Source organism: Narcine bancroftii, chromosome 3 (genome assembly GCF_036971445.1).
Source record: "Narcine bancroftii isolate sNarBan1 chromosome 3, sNarBan1.hap1, whole genome shotgun sequence".
NCBI classification, from domain to species: domain Eukaryota; kingdom Metazoa; phylum Chordata; class Chondrichthyes; order Torpediniformes; family Narcinidae; genus Narcine; species Narcine bancroftii.
In genome coordinates this window covers 132179047-132194557 of record NC_091471.1, presented here as the reverse complement: position 1 = coordinate 132194557, position 15511 = coordinate 132179047, and the positions used below count along the sequence as shown (strand labels likewise).

The 15511-nt window shown below is 40.8% G+C and overlaps 1 protein-coding gene across 5 annotated transcripts in view; it reads right to left on the bottom strand.

Moving 5' to 3' along the window:
• LOC138757563 (transmembrane anterior posterior transformation protein 1-like) overlaps positions 1-15511 on the bottom strand; it is a 142958-nt gene that overhangs the window by 76192 nt on the left and 51255 nt on the right. For all 5 annotated transcript variants that reach the window (XM_069925121.1, XM_069925124.1, XM_069925122.1 and 2 more), the window contains one exon: positions 12969-13087. In XM_069925121.1, the coding sequence (XP_069781222.1) occupies positions 12969-13087 (119 nt within the window). The remainder of the gene's footprint in view (positions 1-12968; positions 13088-15511) is intronic.

The window sequence follows — 15511 nt, the reverse complement described above, 5'->3', positions numbered from 1 at the left end:
AATTTCATTAAAAACAAAGCAACCCAAGATGTTTAGCACTCCCTCAATAATACATTGCACTACCAACCTTGACTGTGCATTTAAATCTTTGGAAAGGACTACTAGTTAAGGATAATTATTCAAATTTAATGGCATAAATAGAAAAAGGCTTTCCAGAATGGCAAAGTACATTCATAACCAAGGGGCCAAAACTGGACTGGTACAAGTTTAATCTATTCACAAAAAATGGAGGGGAGAGAAATTCAACACAAAATAAAAATAACAATTGTGAATTAAAAACTCAAAACTTCCAATATAAATTCTTAGGTTTATTTTTAAGATGAATGTAGGGAGAATGTTTCCCTTGAATGAGGAGTCCAAAATCAGTAACAGTGTCAGACCAGATTATCCTTTATATCCTTTTCTCTGGTGAACACTCATGCAAAATATTCATTTAGTACTACCCTACTTCTGTTGATTCCAACACAAATTTTTCTCCTTGGTCCTTGAGTGGTCCTGTCATCTGCCTAGTCATCCTCTCATTTCTAATGCAAGTATAAAATGCTTTGAGATTCTCTCTAATTCTGCTCGCTAAGGATATTCTGTGGCCTCCATTCCATGCCTACTTTGAACTTTTTCCTGCAATCTTTATACCCACAGGCCATGTCTGATTTTAACTTCCTATATTTTGCACCTGCTTCTCCTTTCTTTTTGGCTGGATTTATAACCTTTCTTGACATCCAAGTTCTCAGACTTTGCCATCTGTCCTTGGAACAATTCCCACATGTCAGTTGTGAACAGTTACAACTGCCCCCAATTAATTTCAACCAGCCCCTGTAAAATTATATAGGTTGAGTACCCCTTATCTGAAAATCCAAAATGCTCTAAAATCTGAAAGCGGAAAATTTCACACCTGACCTCACGGTGCCAATTTGTTACCAACATTACTCAGTGTCTTTTGGTAATTATCTACAGTACAAAGATATTGTTGAAAATGATCAATGGTGAAATAGCCAAAATGGTTCTGAATCAAGTACAAAACATTATTTTCACGTAAAATCTTAAATTCATCTTCACCTAAAATGCCATGTTTGAGTGCAACATTAGAACGTTGAAAAAAGTGTATTGTAACCTTTTGATCAAAATACAGCAGTGGGTGGAAACAAAGCCTGCCATTGTTTGTTGTTTAACAGCTGATACAGGTATTCTGTTCATGCTACTGTGCTGCTTGGTACTCTTAGCACATTATTCCAAAATCAGAAAACAAAATCCAAAATCTGAAACACTTCTGGTCCCATGAATTTTGGATAAGGGGTACTCAACCTGTATTGTCATTTGTCCTTCCCCAATTTTGTATTTTTCCATGAGGTCCAGGCTTCTTATCCTTGTTAACAACTGCCTTGATATTTGAGGAATTGTGATCACAATTCCCAAAATGCCCCTTACTTGGGTGGACTATCCCTCCTGATGCATCTAACAAACTCTGTCCCATCTGAGCCTCTCACACAAATTCAGTATTGGGAAAATTGAGTGTCTTCCAGACAATAACCATTACTTTTGTACCTTTCTATAATCTCTCTATACACCTGTTCCTCTATTGCTTCAGTAGTCAATCCCTCCAAGATGCAGCCAACAAATTCTGCCTTGTGTTAGCTATCGATGCTAAGTGTTCCCCAGTTAATATTGGGGAAAATGTTTTGAGGAGGTTCCCAAAAAAGATTATAAAGGAAAGGCTGTGGTCTACATGGACTTTATAAAGGCCTTTGACCCTAGGTATTCAAGGTAGTAAATCTTTTTCCACTGAGGCGAGCTACAAACCAGAGGACATTGGTTAAGGGTGAAAGGGGAAAGGTTTGGAAAGAACAATTAATTTTTTTAAATACAAATTTAAAAAAAAATTTAGACATACAGCACAGTAACAGGCCATTTTGGCCCATGAGTCCATGTAACCCAAATTACCTTCAACCCTCAGTACATTTTGAAGGGTGGAAGCTGGAACCCCAGGGAAACTACAGGCAAAGATAGAACATACAAACTCCTTACACACAGCATAGGATGGGAACTCCAGTCCCGATCACTGGCGCTGTAACAGTGTAGTGTAGCGCTAACCGCTACACTACCTGTGCCACCCTATTAGGGGGAAATTCTTCACACCAAGTGGTGGGGAGCGTGGAACGAGCTGCCAGCTGAAGTGGTGAGTGCAGGCTCAATTTAAATTTTTTTTAAGAAGAATTTGGACAGGTACATGGATTGGAGAGGTATGGTGGGCTATAGTCAGGGTGCCCATCAGTGGGACTAGATAGAAAACGTTTGGCACAAACCAGAAAGGCCTGTTTCTGAGCTGTTTTGTTCTATAGTTCTATGAAAATTAAAATTTTCCACTTTGACAAATGATGAATGGAAAAGCAACAGAGATGAGCATAAATATTTTATTTCTTTTTCTAAAAATCACCGATGAACTTCACCAACACACCAGCAAATTAATATTACAAAGTCACATGCTGAAAGTCTTTCAATATTGATTTTATTGTCTTGTTCTGTGGTACAGCATTTACATTTTACTTTTAATTAAAGATTCAATTTTTAAGATAAAAATGTGACTTAATAATTTACTGAGATGGACAAAATCAATAGAACCTGTTTGTTCCAATAAATGGTCTATAAAATAGATCTTCTCTATAGTGAAGTCATGCTGTTATAGAAAATGAGCTTTGTTTCTACATCAAATCATGCTGTTGAAATGTTTTGAGTATTGGTATTGTGGAATATTAATATCTATGTTAAATCAAAGTGCAAATTGAGGAGGAAATGAGAAAGTAATCCTTCTTAATTAAATTAATTACGACCAATGTACTGAGAGAAGGAAGACATCCAAAAGATAGAGTTGCAATGCAAGTACAACTCTAGCATTTCTGTGTATTCTTACGACAATCAGTGTCTGCACTTTCATGTTTCACTGTATTCTTCCAAGGCAGGCATCCTTTGACGGCATACAAGAACCCTCCTCCCCACCATTTCAGCAGGGAATATTAACAAATTGGGGTTTTTTTTTTTAAAGTTTATTTACAGGTATGCAGAATGTTTTTAATTTTGTCCTCACTCATTTTGCTGTGAGGCTTCTCCTTGGCAGGCTGCCCAGCCCCAGGGCTAAAGGCCACCACCAGCAACCTGTGGGTGATGGCGAACGGGTTCCTCCTGCACCTCTTGCGCTGCTGTGGAGGACCACCGTGGTCAGCCTTCTTACCAGAGGAAGTGAATGGGTCCTGAAAGCATGGGCCACCCAAGGGAAGGTGGCCCACGGAGCTGTGGGCCCACTTCTTAGACAACCGCAAAACTTCTGTGGACTTCTTGAAGTTTGGCGAGTAGCTAGTGACCTGCTCAGTGACCATCGCGGAATGCAGAGTGGACAGTGGGGATCCCTCCTGATACCGGGGACAGGCAGCAATACCGGGTGGACAGTGGGGGATCCCTCCCTCCCTGATTTCAGAACCATGCAGTGACAATTATCAGTGTTGGCATTACTCACCATTATCACTCTAATTCCAACTTCACATACATGACCCGGGTGATATTTTTGAGCCTATTTTTGGGGGAAAAAAGTGGATCTTGTATCCCGTCAAATATGGTACCTTATTTAAGTTCATCTGAGTTTCAATTATAGGATTAATCAAAGCCAAGGTGAGGTGAAGTCTTTTGCTGTTATCCACACGATCCATTTCTTATCCTTTTCATATGGTCACTTACCTCTTTACTGTTGGAGAAAGGTAGCTGTGATAAATTACCACATTATGCCAGCAAAAGTAGACAAAAAGTTATACCAAACAAATTCAAATCTACTGCATTAGATGCAGTTTTGAAGGTTGAGAATTAGCACCATACAAGTAAATTCTTAACTAGAATTGGGAGAATTTGGCCTTTGTATTCTTTAATAAAATTGTTTTTTTGTGAGTTCTTTCGTTTGAAAGAAGGTGCAGCATCAAGCACATCAAAGCACTTCAGCATCATTTATCAGTAATTACATTTGTAATTGAAAGAAATAGGAGAGTGACATGCATTGATCATCTCAAAAGGCACCAATTGGCTTAACATGAGAGAAATATGACAATATACAGGCCAGATTCATCAAATGGAATAACTTGAAAACAAAAAGAATTAATTCAACTGCAAAAAGATTTGAGTATCACAAGACAGCAAAGCAATAAATAAAGTTAAAAAATAAATCTGCAGTCACTATGACTGTACAATCATAAAGCACTGGAGAACCTCAGAAAGTCACGCAACATTCCTTATGAGCAAAGGTATGTAACCAACGTTTTGGGCCTGAGCCCTTCAAGGTATGAGCAAAAAGCAGAAAGGCACCTGAATATAATGGTGGGGGAGGAGCCACAGGCAAGATGTCATAGGTGGTAAAGGAATAGGAAGGCAGAAGTGGAAAATGCTGGAAAGTGATAGATGAACAGAGTGAAGCTGCAATAGTGGGGAACTCCGAGTGACGAACAGTTTCAGCTCCACACCTCACTGCACGCTGACATGTCCGTCCATGGCCTTGTACTGCCAATTGGAGGAACAACATCCCAAATTCCCCCAGGCACTCTCCAACCAGATGGCATTTACATAGATTTCTTTGGTTTCTTATTGTCCTTCTCCTTCCCTCACCCCCTCCCCCAAACTTTCTCCTAGCTCCCAACTCCCTTCCCTGTCAGAGAGCCATACCCTCCTCCTATTACTGCCTTTTTTTTCTCTTCTGCCCTCCCACCCATGTCCACCTCTGACCTCTTGCCTACAGGCCTGTGCTCCTCCCCTACACCTCTTGCACCATTTTATTAAGGCCTGCTTTTCGCTCATAACTTGACAAAGGACTCAGGTCCTAAATGTTGATTACACATCTTTGCTACTAAGGAATGCTGTACGACTTGCTGAACTTCTACAACATTTTTGTGTATTGAAAGGCAGTAAATAATTTTGAGTTTCTGATAAACCAATTGGACTATGAATTCCATTCCATCCTGATGCACGTAATCTGACCTCCTAATGAACAGCGCAAGAACAAAAAAAGAAATAAAACAATGAATTTATTTTCTGATCCTGAAGATAATTAAACACATTCATGGCAGCTGAGACAATTGAGATCACTGATCCACGGCAAAATGACTTCCACGTGCAGGAACATTTTATGTTCTTTCATAAAATCCTGTGTTGCATTCACACTCAATGCAAATTCTGTCAATCTATTACATATGTTGACAAGTCCACCCCTCTTACACCTAATTCAAAGTAATGCAAGTGATTTCTCACAGAATTCTCTAGTTATTCAGTTTAAATAATCTATTAATTTGAGCAAATTTAATCCCTTCATTCTCTTGATTTCAGTGTCATCTATTCATTAAGTAACTGCTATCCAGTGTCTGATATTTCCCCCTCCCCCCAACCAAAATGTTTTCAGCTACTGATACCATTTATAAATTCAGATCTTATTCCAACAATACAAATAGGTTTAAGAACAAGAATCAGAAGCTGGTGTTGACCACATGGTCTCAGAAAAAACCTTACCATTGATTCAATCTACTTCTGCGCTCATTAAAGTCAGTTGGTCCCCTCCCCTTACTACCAGATCTTCAGATGCTCTAACAAAAATTCTCAGTGCCAATCTTGAAATATACTCAATAATTAAGCATTCTCAGCACTCTTGGGTTGAGAATTTTAAAAAATTACCAACTTCTGCATGTAAAAAAAAAATGTGATGCTATCCTCCAATTTTCAATGCTCCAGCTACACAAGTAAAGCCCTTTAGCATCATCCTATCAGTCATTCTTCTAAACTGAAGAAGTATCCTCAATTTCTTTATCTCTACAAACACAGATTAGCTGCAGCAGTGAGGACTAATGCAAGGTAATCAAGCAAACCTTTGTATCAAAAGGAAGAATCCATCAATGGTCTGGATCCTGTCTGCCCAATTTGATAGAATTCTTTGAAGATGTAACAAAGTGCATCAATAAAGGCAGGGCAGAAGATGTGATTTACATGAACTTCTATAAGGATTTTAATAAGGTCCCACACATGTTCAAATAATTAGAGCCTATGAGATCCAAAGCAAGTTGGCAAACTGAATTCAAATGGGAAGAAAGAGGAATGTTGGAGGATGGTTTTGAGATTGGATGACTTTGACTAATGGTGTCCCAAAATGACTGGTGCTGAGACCCTTGTTTGGAATATATGCAAATGATGCAAATGACTCAGATAATGATGTGCATGTTCACATATGGCATGAAGATTGACCGAGTTGCTGATAATATGAAAGGTAATCTTAGACAGGAGAGGTGCGGGGGTGGGGGAAAGAAGATCAACGTATTGGTGAAAAATGTCAGATGTTTAATCAATGTTTTGGACCTGGGCCCTTCATCAGGTTTACTCTATGTGTATTGCAATTGCAAAGTGTCTCCAGTTTATCAGCTGTCCACCATATTTGTTATTTTTGAAGAGACTCTCGGCTTCACAACCAGAAGAACCAGGAATGGTTTGAGAATGAGTAATTAATTGCAAGCATAAGGAATTCATTGTTAGATGCTCCACTTTTCTGAAAAGAAAAAGAATCAATTTTAAATATACCTGAAATCAGAGGTCCATTAGAAATCTCAAAACTCAAACAGCAGCTCCTTAAATCATAGTGTGGATTCCATCCATTTACAGCCCTTCACTAACCAATCCCAATAAAAATGTTTAGCAGCACCAGCCACCATACATGGCCATCGTCAACTTTAGTAAAGCCTTCAACACCATCAATTTGAAAAGACAATTGAACGGCCTGCTCAAAGTTGGCTGCCCACATTTTTTACCTGCGATATTAATCTATGGGTCTAAAGCAGAAATTTTTTTAGTAAATCATGGGTTCAAATAAAGCTTTAATTTTCTCAACACTTTCAGCAAGTTTTCTTCAGGAACGTGTCATCTCATCTTCAAGAAATTTCCTGCAAGAGTGGAGCTAATCTTCAGAGTAAATGAGAACTTGTTAAACCTACAGTATCGACACTCTGCAATCAAGGTTACAGAAACCTCAGTAATTGAGCGGAATGCTCAGAAGGTCCAATTTGAAGCCATTATCAATGCTTTTTACCGAAGATGGGCTTTGCACTTGATATACATAAAAAATCAAAAGGTTCCCTACCATAGGGTCCTGCTGCTTTACTATGTCCTCTGACAATAAAGACTCATGGTGAGATCCTGAAAAATCAAAGAAAGCTTTCCATACTTGGAATGCCACCTCTTTGCAAAAATGGACTTTCATAATTAAATTCACCATAGCTTATATGGACTGTTTGATACAAAGGGGATTTGAAGATCAAAATGGTATAAAAACTCATCATCCATTGGCAGTTGTGATCCCTGTCCTCTGAGGCTGCTGAGATGTACCCCTTTTCTTTGGCTTGGCTTCGCGGACGAAGATTTATGGAGGGGGTAAAAAGTCCACGTCAGCTGCAGGCTCGTTTGTGGCTGACAAGTCCGATGCGGGACAGGCAGACACGGTTGCAGCGGTTGCAGGGGAAAATTGGTTGGTTGGGGTTGGGTGTTGGGTTTTTCCTCCTTTGCCTTTTGTCAGTGAGGTGGGCTCTGCGGTCTTCTTCAAAGGAGGTTGCTGCCCGCCAAACTGTGAGGCGCCAAGATGCACGGTTTGAGGCGTTATCAGCCCACTGGCGGTGGTCAATGTGGCAGGCACCAAGAAATTTCTTTAGACAGTCCTTGTACCTTTTCTTTGGTGCACCTCTGTCACGGTGGCCAGTGGAGAGCTCGCCATATAACAGGATCTTGGGAAGGCGATGGTCCTCCATTCTGGAGACGTGACCCATCCAGCGCAGCTGGATCTTCAGCAGCGTGGACTCGATGCTGTCGACCTCTGCCATCTCGAGTACTTCGACGTTAGGGATGAAAGCACTCCAATGGATGTTGAGGATGGAGCGGAGACAACGCTGGTGGAAGCGTTCTAGGAGCCGTAGGTGGTGCCGGTAGAGGACCCATGATTCGGAGCCGAACAGGAGTGTGGGTATGACAACGGCTCTGTATACGCTTATCTTTGTGAGGTTTTTCAGTTGGTTGTTTTTCCAGACTCTTTTGTGTAGTCTTCCAAAGGCACTATTTGCCTTGGCGAGTCTGTTGTCTATCTCATTGTCGATCCTTGCATCTGATGAAATGGTGCAGCCGAGATAGGTAAACTGGTTGACCGTTTTGAGTTTTGTGTGCCCGATGGAGATGTGGGGGGGCTGGTAGTCATGGTGGGGAGCTGGCTGATGGAGGACCTCAGTTTTCTTCAGGCTGACTTCCAGGCCAAACATTTTGGCAGTTTCCGCAAAGCAGGACGTCAAGCGCTGAAGAGGTGGCTCTGAATGGGCAACTAAAGCGGCATCGTCTGCAAAGAGTACCCCTTTTACACAGCCATTAAAAGACTACCTTTTAACTGCCTTTTACCCACTTCACTTACCTGTGTGAGCATAACGAACATGGGATGGAGGTGGGTCATTTTCATCCTGTGTATTACTGGCTAAGGTAGATAGATTTAGAGCTGATGTGTTTCACATAGGCTCCTATCTAAAAGGCTTACCCATCTTCCTGGGTCCAGGATGGCCGAAAGCTTTGACGCATTGATGTCTTACCAGTAGGAGATTCAAACTTGAAATGGCAGCAACGAAGTCGTGACAAGGTCACTGCCCACCGTGCATATTATACCTCACACAGGACACCAATGCTATAAAGCTGCAGGTCCGCCTCCTTTCGCTCCAGGATGCCGGGTTGCTATGTAAAAGGTCGCACTGACCTGGCTTTTCTTGGTTCAATGTGAACAACCCGACAGGGCTTTAAACAAGGGCCATTCACATGCCAAATTAAGTGGGATCACTGTGTAAAAGGGGTATTACACTACTTACAAAATACATCAAGGTAATGGAAAAATTACATAGAACATTTGTTACTGGACCCTGGGAATTTTTAACCCATACCACTCAAAGGGAAGGAGCACTCAAGATGGCATCAATAACCTCAAGGCTATGCTTTGAGAACACAGGTCTTTGCACAAATGGAGGAAGAACAGACCACGAAACAAACAATGCACTCATCCACCTATCATGCTGGACATTGCTTGCCCTATGTGTGGAAGTGCTGGTTTCATATTCACCTGATTAGCCATCTCAGTATACAATAAAGAAGATGGAAGAGTCCACAAAGAGGATGTAATTGGAGCAAGACATCCCTACTCCTTTAATTCTCTTGCAAAAAGTCAACATGTCCTTTATCTTTAACTTCTTTTTGTTCACATTGAATGATGCTTGCACCACTCTAAACACCAACATCTTTTAATCATGCACCAAAATGAAAAAAAGAGCTATTCCATTTTATTTTAACCTGTTTCTATCCCTATGAAGCACCTCTGCATTCAACATATCATTTTTCACAATTTCAAATGGGATCCCTCCTCCCTGCTTTCCGAAGGGATCACTCCCTCATCCACTCATCTCTTCCTAACAATCATCCTCTTGCTGCAAACATTGAAATAAATGCTTTTTTGGGAAAAGGTTAAAAATAGTTTTCTCAGCTATGAACTGCGTTATTTATATATTAACAGCACATGTAAAACGTTGTCAGAGGTTGGAAATAATAAATTTTTCTACAAGAAAACAAAATGTAGATCAGGAAATTCACATCTATATTTCAATTTTAAAAAGCATATGTGCTAAAATGAAACTACAAACACTAAAATAAATGCTTTTTTGGTAAAGGTTTAATGGTGTTTACAACTGTAGGCCCTTTCAGGTGGCCTGAATACCCCCTTGTAAAACTGCATAATCTACCCCCTTGCGGCTAAAGACATGCTCACCTGAATGCGGCATAAGTGACTTCAAGGCGCCAATACCAACTCTCCTCCAGGAGGGGTCATTGGTGGAGTGTGCAGCTGCTGTAAGTGGCTGCCTGAGGGGTGGGCTGATGACTCCATCCGCTCGTGACCCAATTCCCACTACCTGACAGCTCCCCCTGCCCCACTGGGGAGGGGAGGTCGGCAGGGGCTGTCATAGCCCAGAGGGCTGCTCTTGCACCAGGGCTGCTCTCTGCAGGTCAAAACATGACACAGCAGTGGAAGTCTTCCCTACCCATAATCCCCCATGCAGCTAAAACTGTTGTAGGAAATACAGTTGTTCCACCTGCGTGGAGGATTATGGGTAGGGAAGACAGCCATTGCTATGCCGCATATTTATGGCGCCGTAGCACCAATTGCCCTGCCTCCATCAGATCTGGAGATGCTACGAGGCACCTCTGGATAGGAATAGGCCCTTTCAGGTGGATCAGTTAACGCTGTAGCAGCCTTTTAGGGCTGCCACCTGAAAGGTGCATATGACTGCAAGAAGTGCTACACTTCGACTTATTCCTCCTCCCTCATTACAATTCGGGAACACAAACAATTTTTCCAAGTGAAGCAGCACTTCACCTGTGAATCTGTATGGGGTCATTTATTGCATCTGCTGCTCCCAAGGTAGCCTCCTCTACATTGGAGAGATTGGATGCAGATTGGGAGATTGCTTCGTTGAGAACCTTTGCTGTCAGCTGCTACACCAAGGACCTTCCACACCCCTTTGCCACACTGAAATGTCTGGTTATGCCTCATGTACTGTTAAGTTGGGTTCACCCACAAATTGGACGAACAACACCTTATATTATCTCAGCAGTTTCCAACCAGACATCATCCATATCAAATTCTCTGGTTCACATTAATACCTTTCCAGTTTCTCTCTTTTCTTCATCCCTGTCTCCCTTGCTCCAGCTCCCCACCCAGTTCCTTTTCCAATCAGAGAGCTATCTTTCTGCCTTCTTATCCTATCACTTCTTAGTTTCATTCTCACTGACACACCTCAGGGCTATACGCTCAGGCCTCTCCAGTTCACACTACTGATCCACGACTACATCACCAGATCCAATAGTGCCATCAAGTTGGCCTCATTAGAACTACGATGTGAAATGGTGTAGGAGTAACAACCTGCATCTCAACATGGACAAGATGAAGGATTATGGACTTCAGGAGGACCAGCCTCAACTGCACATTAACAACTCTGCAGTAAAGAGAGTGGAGAGTACCAAGTTCCTTGGATTTCACTTAACTAGTGACCTATTGTGGATAATCAACATCTCCTCACTTGTCAATAAGAAGACTGAATCAGGCAAGGCTACTGGCCCCATTAAGTCAATCTTCTATAGGAGCTCTATCATGGTTGGCTGCATCACAGAGTGATATGGTTACTGCAGAGAAATGGATCAGCAGTCAATCCACTGAACCATAAGAGTGGCAGAAACGATCACTGGAGTCTCCCTCTCCTGCCCCCCAAATCAAGATTATCTACCAGGATCATTGTCTGAAGAGGACTGAGATTGTCTGAGATTGCTGAATGGCCAAAGGCAATTTGTTCATGAAATTCTTGTCCTCCAAATGTCTGGACGTGTGTCATGTCTGGTGTTTCTACATGTTTTGTACTGAGGACCTGAGAACGCTGTGTCATCAGGTTGTACTTGTACAATCAGATGACAATAAACTTACTTCTTCTCTCCCACCTACATCCACCAATTACCTCATTTAAGTTACCCTGTGTTTCTCCCCCTTCTCTTCCCCCTACCCTTTCCCTTCCCCCAACTTTTTTGGTCAGATGGCTGATTGATTTTAGCACTCCTGAAGAAGGCCTCTGTCCCAAAACATCGACTGTCTTTTACTTTCTTTGGATGCTGTAACCTGCTGAGATTCTCCAACACTTTTGTGCACTGCACTAGTCTCCAGCATCTGCAGATTTAGCTGTTTATTGATAGATCCTGGCTTTCACTTTTTCTCCTATATGAAATAGTAGGATTACATTTGTTACCTTCTAATTTGTGGCAATCATTCTAAGATCCAAGGAATTGTGGAAAATGGCAACCCGTGGATCCAACAATTCCATAGTGGACACTTTTGGAATTCCTCATTCTCTCCAGACTTGTAATTTTCTACTATTTACAGGGAGATTTATTGCATTTTCTTCTATGAAGACAACACACATTTGTTTAATTTCTCTACAACTTCTATCTTCCCCAGTGTTTGTGTGTAAAGGACCCACATTAAACTATTGCTAATCTGTTCAAGGGTTTTTTTTTTAAATCTCTTTTTTTTTCAAGCTTTTGAATTTTTCTTTTGAAAAAAATTTATCTACAAAGCCTTTTAATAAAAAAAAGGTCATATCATATACATATGGATAGAAAATAAGTAAAACTAAATTAGACAATCCCTTGATCTAAACAAAGGGCAAATTCTGTCTAATTTAATGATATGATTTATGACTACCACATTTCAACCCATTTTTAACAAGTTAATCTAAAATGATAAGGAAAGATGACTCTTCACCTACTCATACAGAGTGGTTACATGATGTAATGTCCTATTTAAGCTTGGACAAAATTAGTACAACATTAAAGATAGAAAGTTTCAATTTGAAAAGATGTGGGGCCCATTCATAATTGGAAGATTTAAGTTTTGGTGCTCCGGAGATTCTCTGTCTTGTATCCGAAGTCGCTATTTGATCCATATCTTTACATCTTTTTTCTTCAAGGTAACTTTGATTAGAAGGAGGGGGAGATTAGATTTAGTTTTAGGTCCCCCCCATTTTTTTTTTTAAAAAGATCAATTTGTTAAAAAAGTGTTTAAATAGGCTTTTGAATTTTTTTTTAAACCTTAAAAATATACTTGTGCAGATAATTTGCCAGCACTAAAAAATTTGCATTATGCAGATACAACTAGTATCATCCATTCAAAATCCAGTAGGGGCCCATTTCAAAATTTGTAATAAAGATTGTTTACAATACTCAGCAAAATCAGCCATTACCCTAGTACAATATTGCTGCAACATTCACAATTGATGCAGACTGGAATATTTTAGGCAACCTATTATTTATAAATGTTTTTCAAATAACAACCAAAGCATCAAAATGCATCTTACCTTAAACCACAACAGGGTCGAGTGATAAATCGCATGAGGGCCAAAAGAACTCGAAGTGGTAGTAGAGTAAAGAGATAAAGAAAGGCATCCAGGCAGAGGAAGAATCCAAAAAACATCAACTGAAAGAAATAAGAAAAAATATAAAACCTTCACAAATACTTCAAGTAATGTGCAATGGAAAAATAATAAAATACATAGATCATGTCATTTCTTCCATCTATATTGCAATATACATCCTGAATTTTTATGTAGAAATGTTGAAAATACCATGCTTCAGGGTAAATTTCCAGTAAATAACAAGAGAAGCAGAAAGGAACAGGGTACAGCAGAATCTTATATTAACTGAATTTGGTATACAAATTATGGAAGCCATTTTGCACAAAAACACCTGAATTTTCTTGATCTGGTGTTCATCATTGACTTGGATGAGGATAGACTAATCTCTAAAGTGGTCACAAGTTTCACCAAATTTGTAGATAACTCATGAAAGTTCATAATTTTACTTCATCAGGATTCTCAAATTGCATGGCATGCAAGTTGCAGAGAAATGATCTGTTCCTTCAGTGATCAATTAACTATTGTGGGGTGCTGCTTTAGTGTATAATTATTTCCAGGGTAGGTATGGAGCATGAACCAGCTGAAAGCAAATGGCCCAAACCGAGTGTCTGTTGAGCCTGCGCAGACCAGCTGGCAGTAGTATTCAAAGTCATCTTCATATTCTCTCTGCTACAGGCAGAAGAACCCATCTATTTCAAGAAAGCCATTGTTATCTCGGCACTAAAGAAAACAATAACAGGCCTAAATAACTACAAGGTGGTAATTCTCATGTTCACCATCATGAAGTGCTTGGAGAAGCTGGACAAGACTCATTAATTCTAGCCTACAAACCAGGCGCAACTCATGCAATTCACCTTATACTGCAATCAGTCCATGGCAGATGCCATCTCCCTGGCTTTACACTCAGCTCACAAGCATCTGCACAACAAGAACACTACATCAGAGTATAAATCTGCCTCTAACATAATAGCGCCATACAAACTCCTCCACAAAACTGCAATCAGGAAAGAGGTATAGGTGCACAAGGCTTGCACCACCAAGTTCAGGAACAGCTGTTACCCCGCCACCATCAGACTCATCAACAACAAACTCATTTAAGGACTGATTTTCAAACATCCCCCTTAAATGAATCCATGACTTGCTCTTATTGGCCACAAACAGTGAGGATCGATGACAGCACTTCCACTAGATCATTTTCAACACTGGGGCTCCACAAAGCTGCAGACTCAGTCCTCAACTATACTCTCTGTAAACCCACGGTTATGTGGCCAAACACTGCTCCAACTCCATCTACAAATTTGCAGAGGACCCACTGGCCTCAGCAGGATTTCGAACAACATCCAGGAACATAGATGGGAGGTAGAGGGATTAGACTAAGGAGCTGATTTTACTCTTTAGGAATTGGTATGGAGCTCACAACCTGGTCTGCATCAACAGGAATGAAGTGGAGATGGTAGACAGCTCTCAGTTCCTCGGATTTAACATCTCCGGAGACAAGAACTGGTCCAGCTACAAGAACTGGACCAGCTACATTGATACAATAGCTGATAAAGTGCACAAGTGCCTCTAATTCCCCAGAAGCCCGAGGAAATTTGGCAAATCACCTGCGTCTCTCAAAACTTCTACTTGTGTACTATTGAATGCATCCTGTCACGGCATATCACTGCACGGTATGAGAAGTACTCTGACAATTACTATCAGAAACAGAGAGTGGCAAACAGCTCAAACTTCCAACACAAGACTCCTGCCACCCCAGCCAAACCCTCTTCACCTTCCTCCCATTGGGAAGAAGATTCAAGGATAGTTTCTTTTGGGATAAGCTTGCAGCCTCCTCCTCCTCCATGAATAATTCTCCATCATTGCTCATGACTGATAAGACATAGCAAGGGATCTTGCCAGAGGGCACCAATACCCCTGAGCAGAAAGCCCTCAAAAAGGTAGTGGACACAGCCCAGGACAGCACCCTCCCCACTATTGAGAAGATCTACAGGGAACACTGCTGTCAGAGAGCAGCAGCAATTATCAAAGATCCACACCACCCAGCGGATGCCTAGTTCTCACTGCTGCCATCAGGAAAGAGGTATAGGTACACAAGACTTGCACCACCAAATTCAGGAACAGCTGCTACCCCTCCAACATCAGACTCATCAACAACAAACTCAATCAAGGACTGATTTAAGGACCCTGATTTTCAAACTTCATCGATTTTTTAAAATTCTCTCTATTACAGATTGTTTACATTTGTTATCTGTTTAGTTATTTATCTGTTTATATGTGTACATTGTGAAGTTTTTATTCGCATTACCTTTAAGTGGTAATTATACCTTGACCGCAGGGAAAAAAGAATCTCAGGGTTCTATGTGATGTCACACATATACTCTGTCAATAAATCTGAAATCTGAGACTCAATTGTGGCTAAAAACGTGGCTATATCAGGATATTGATGACTGTTTTGCACTACCAGGGCATGCTCCCAAATATTCATG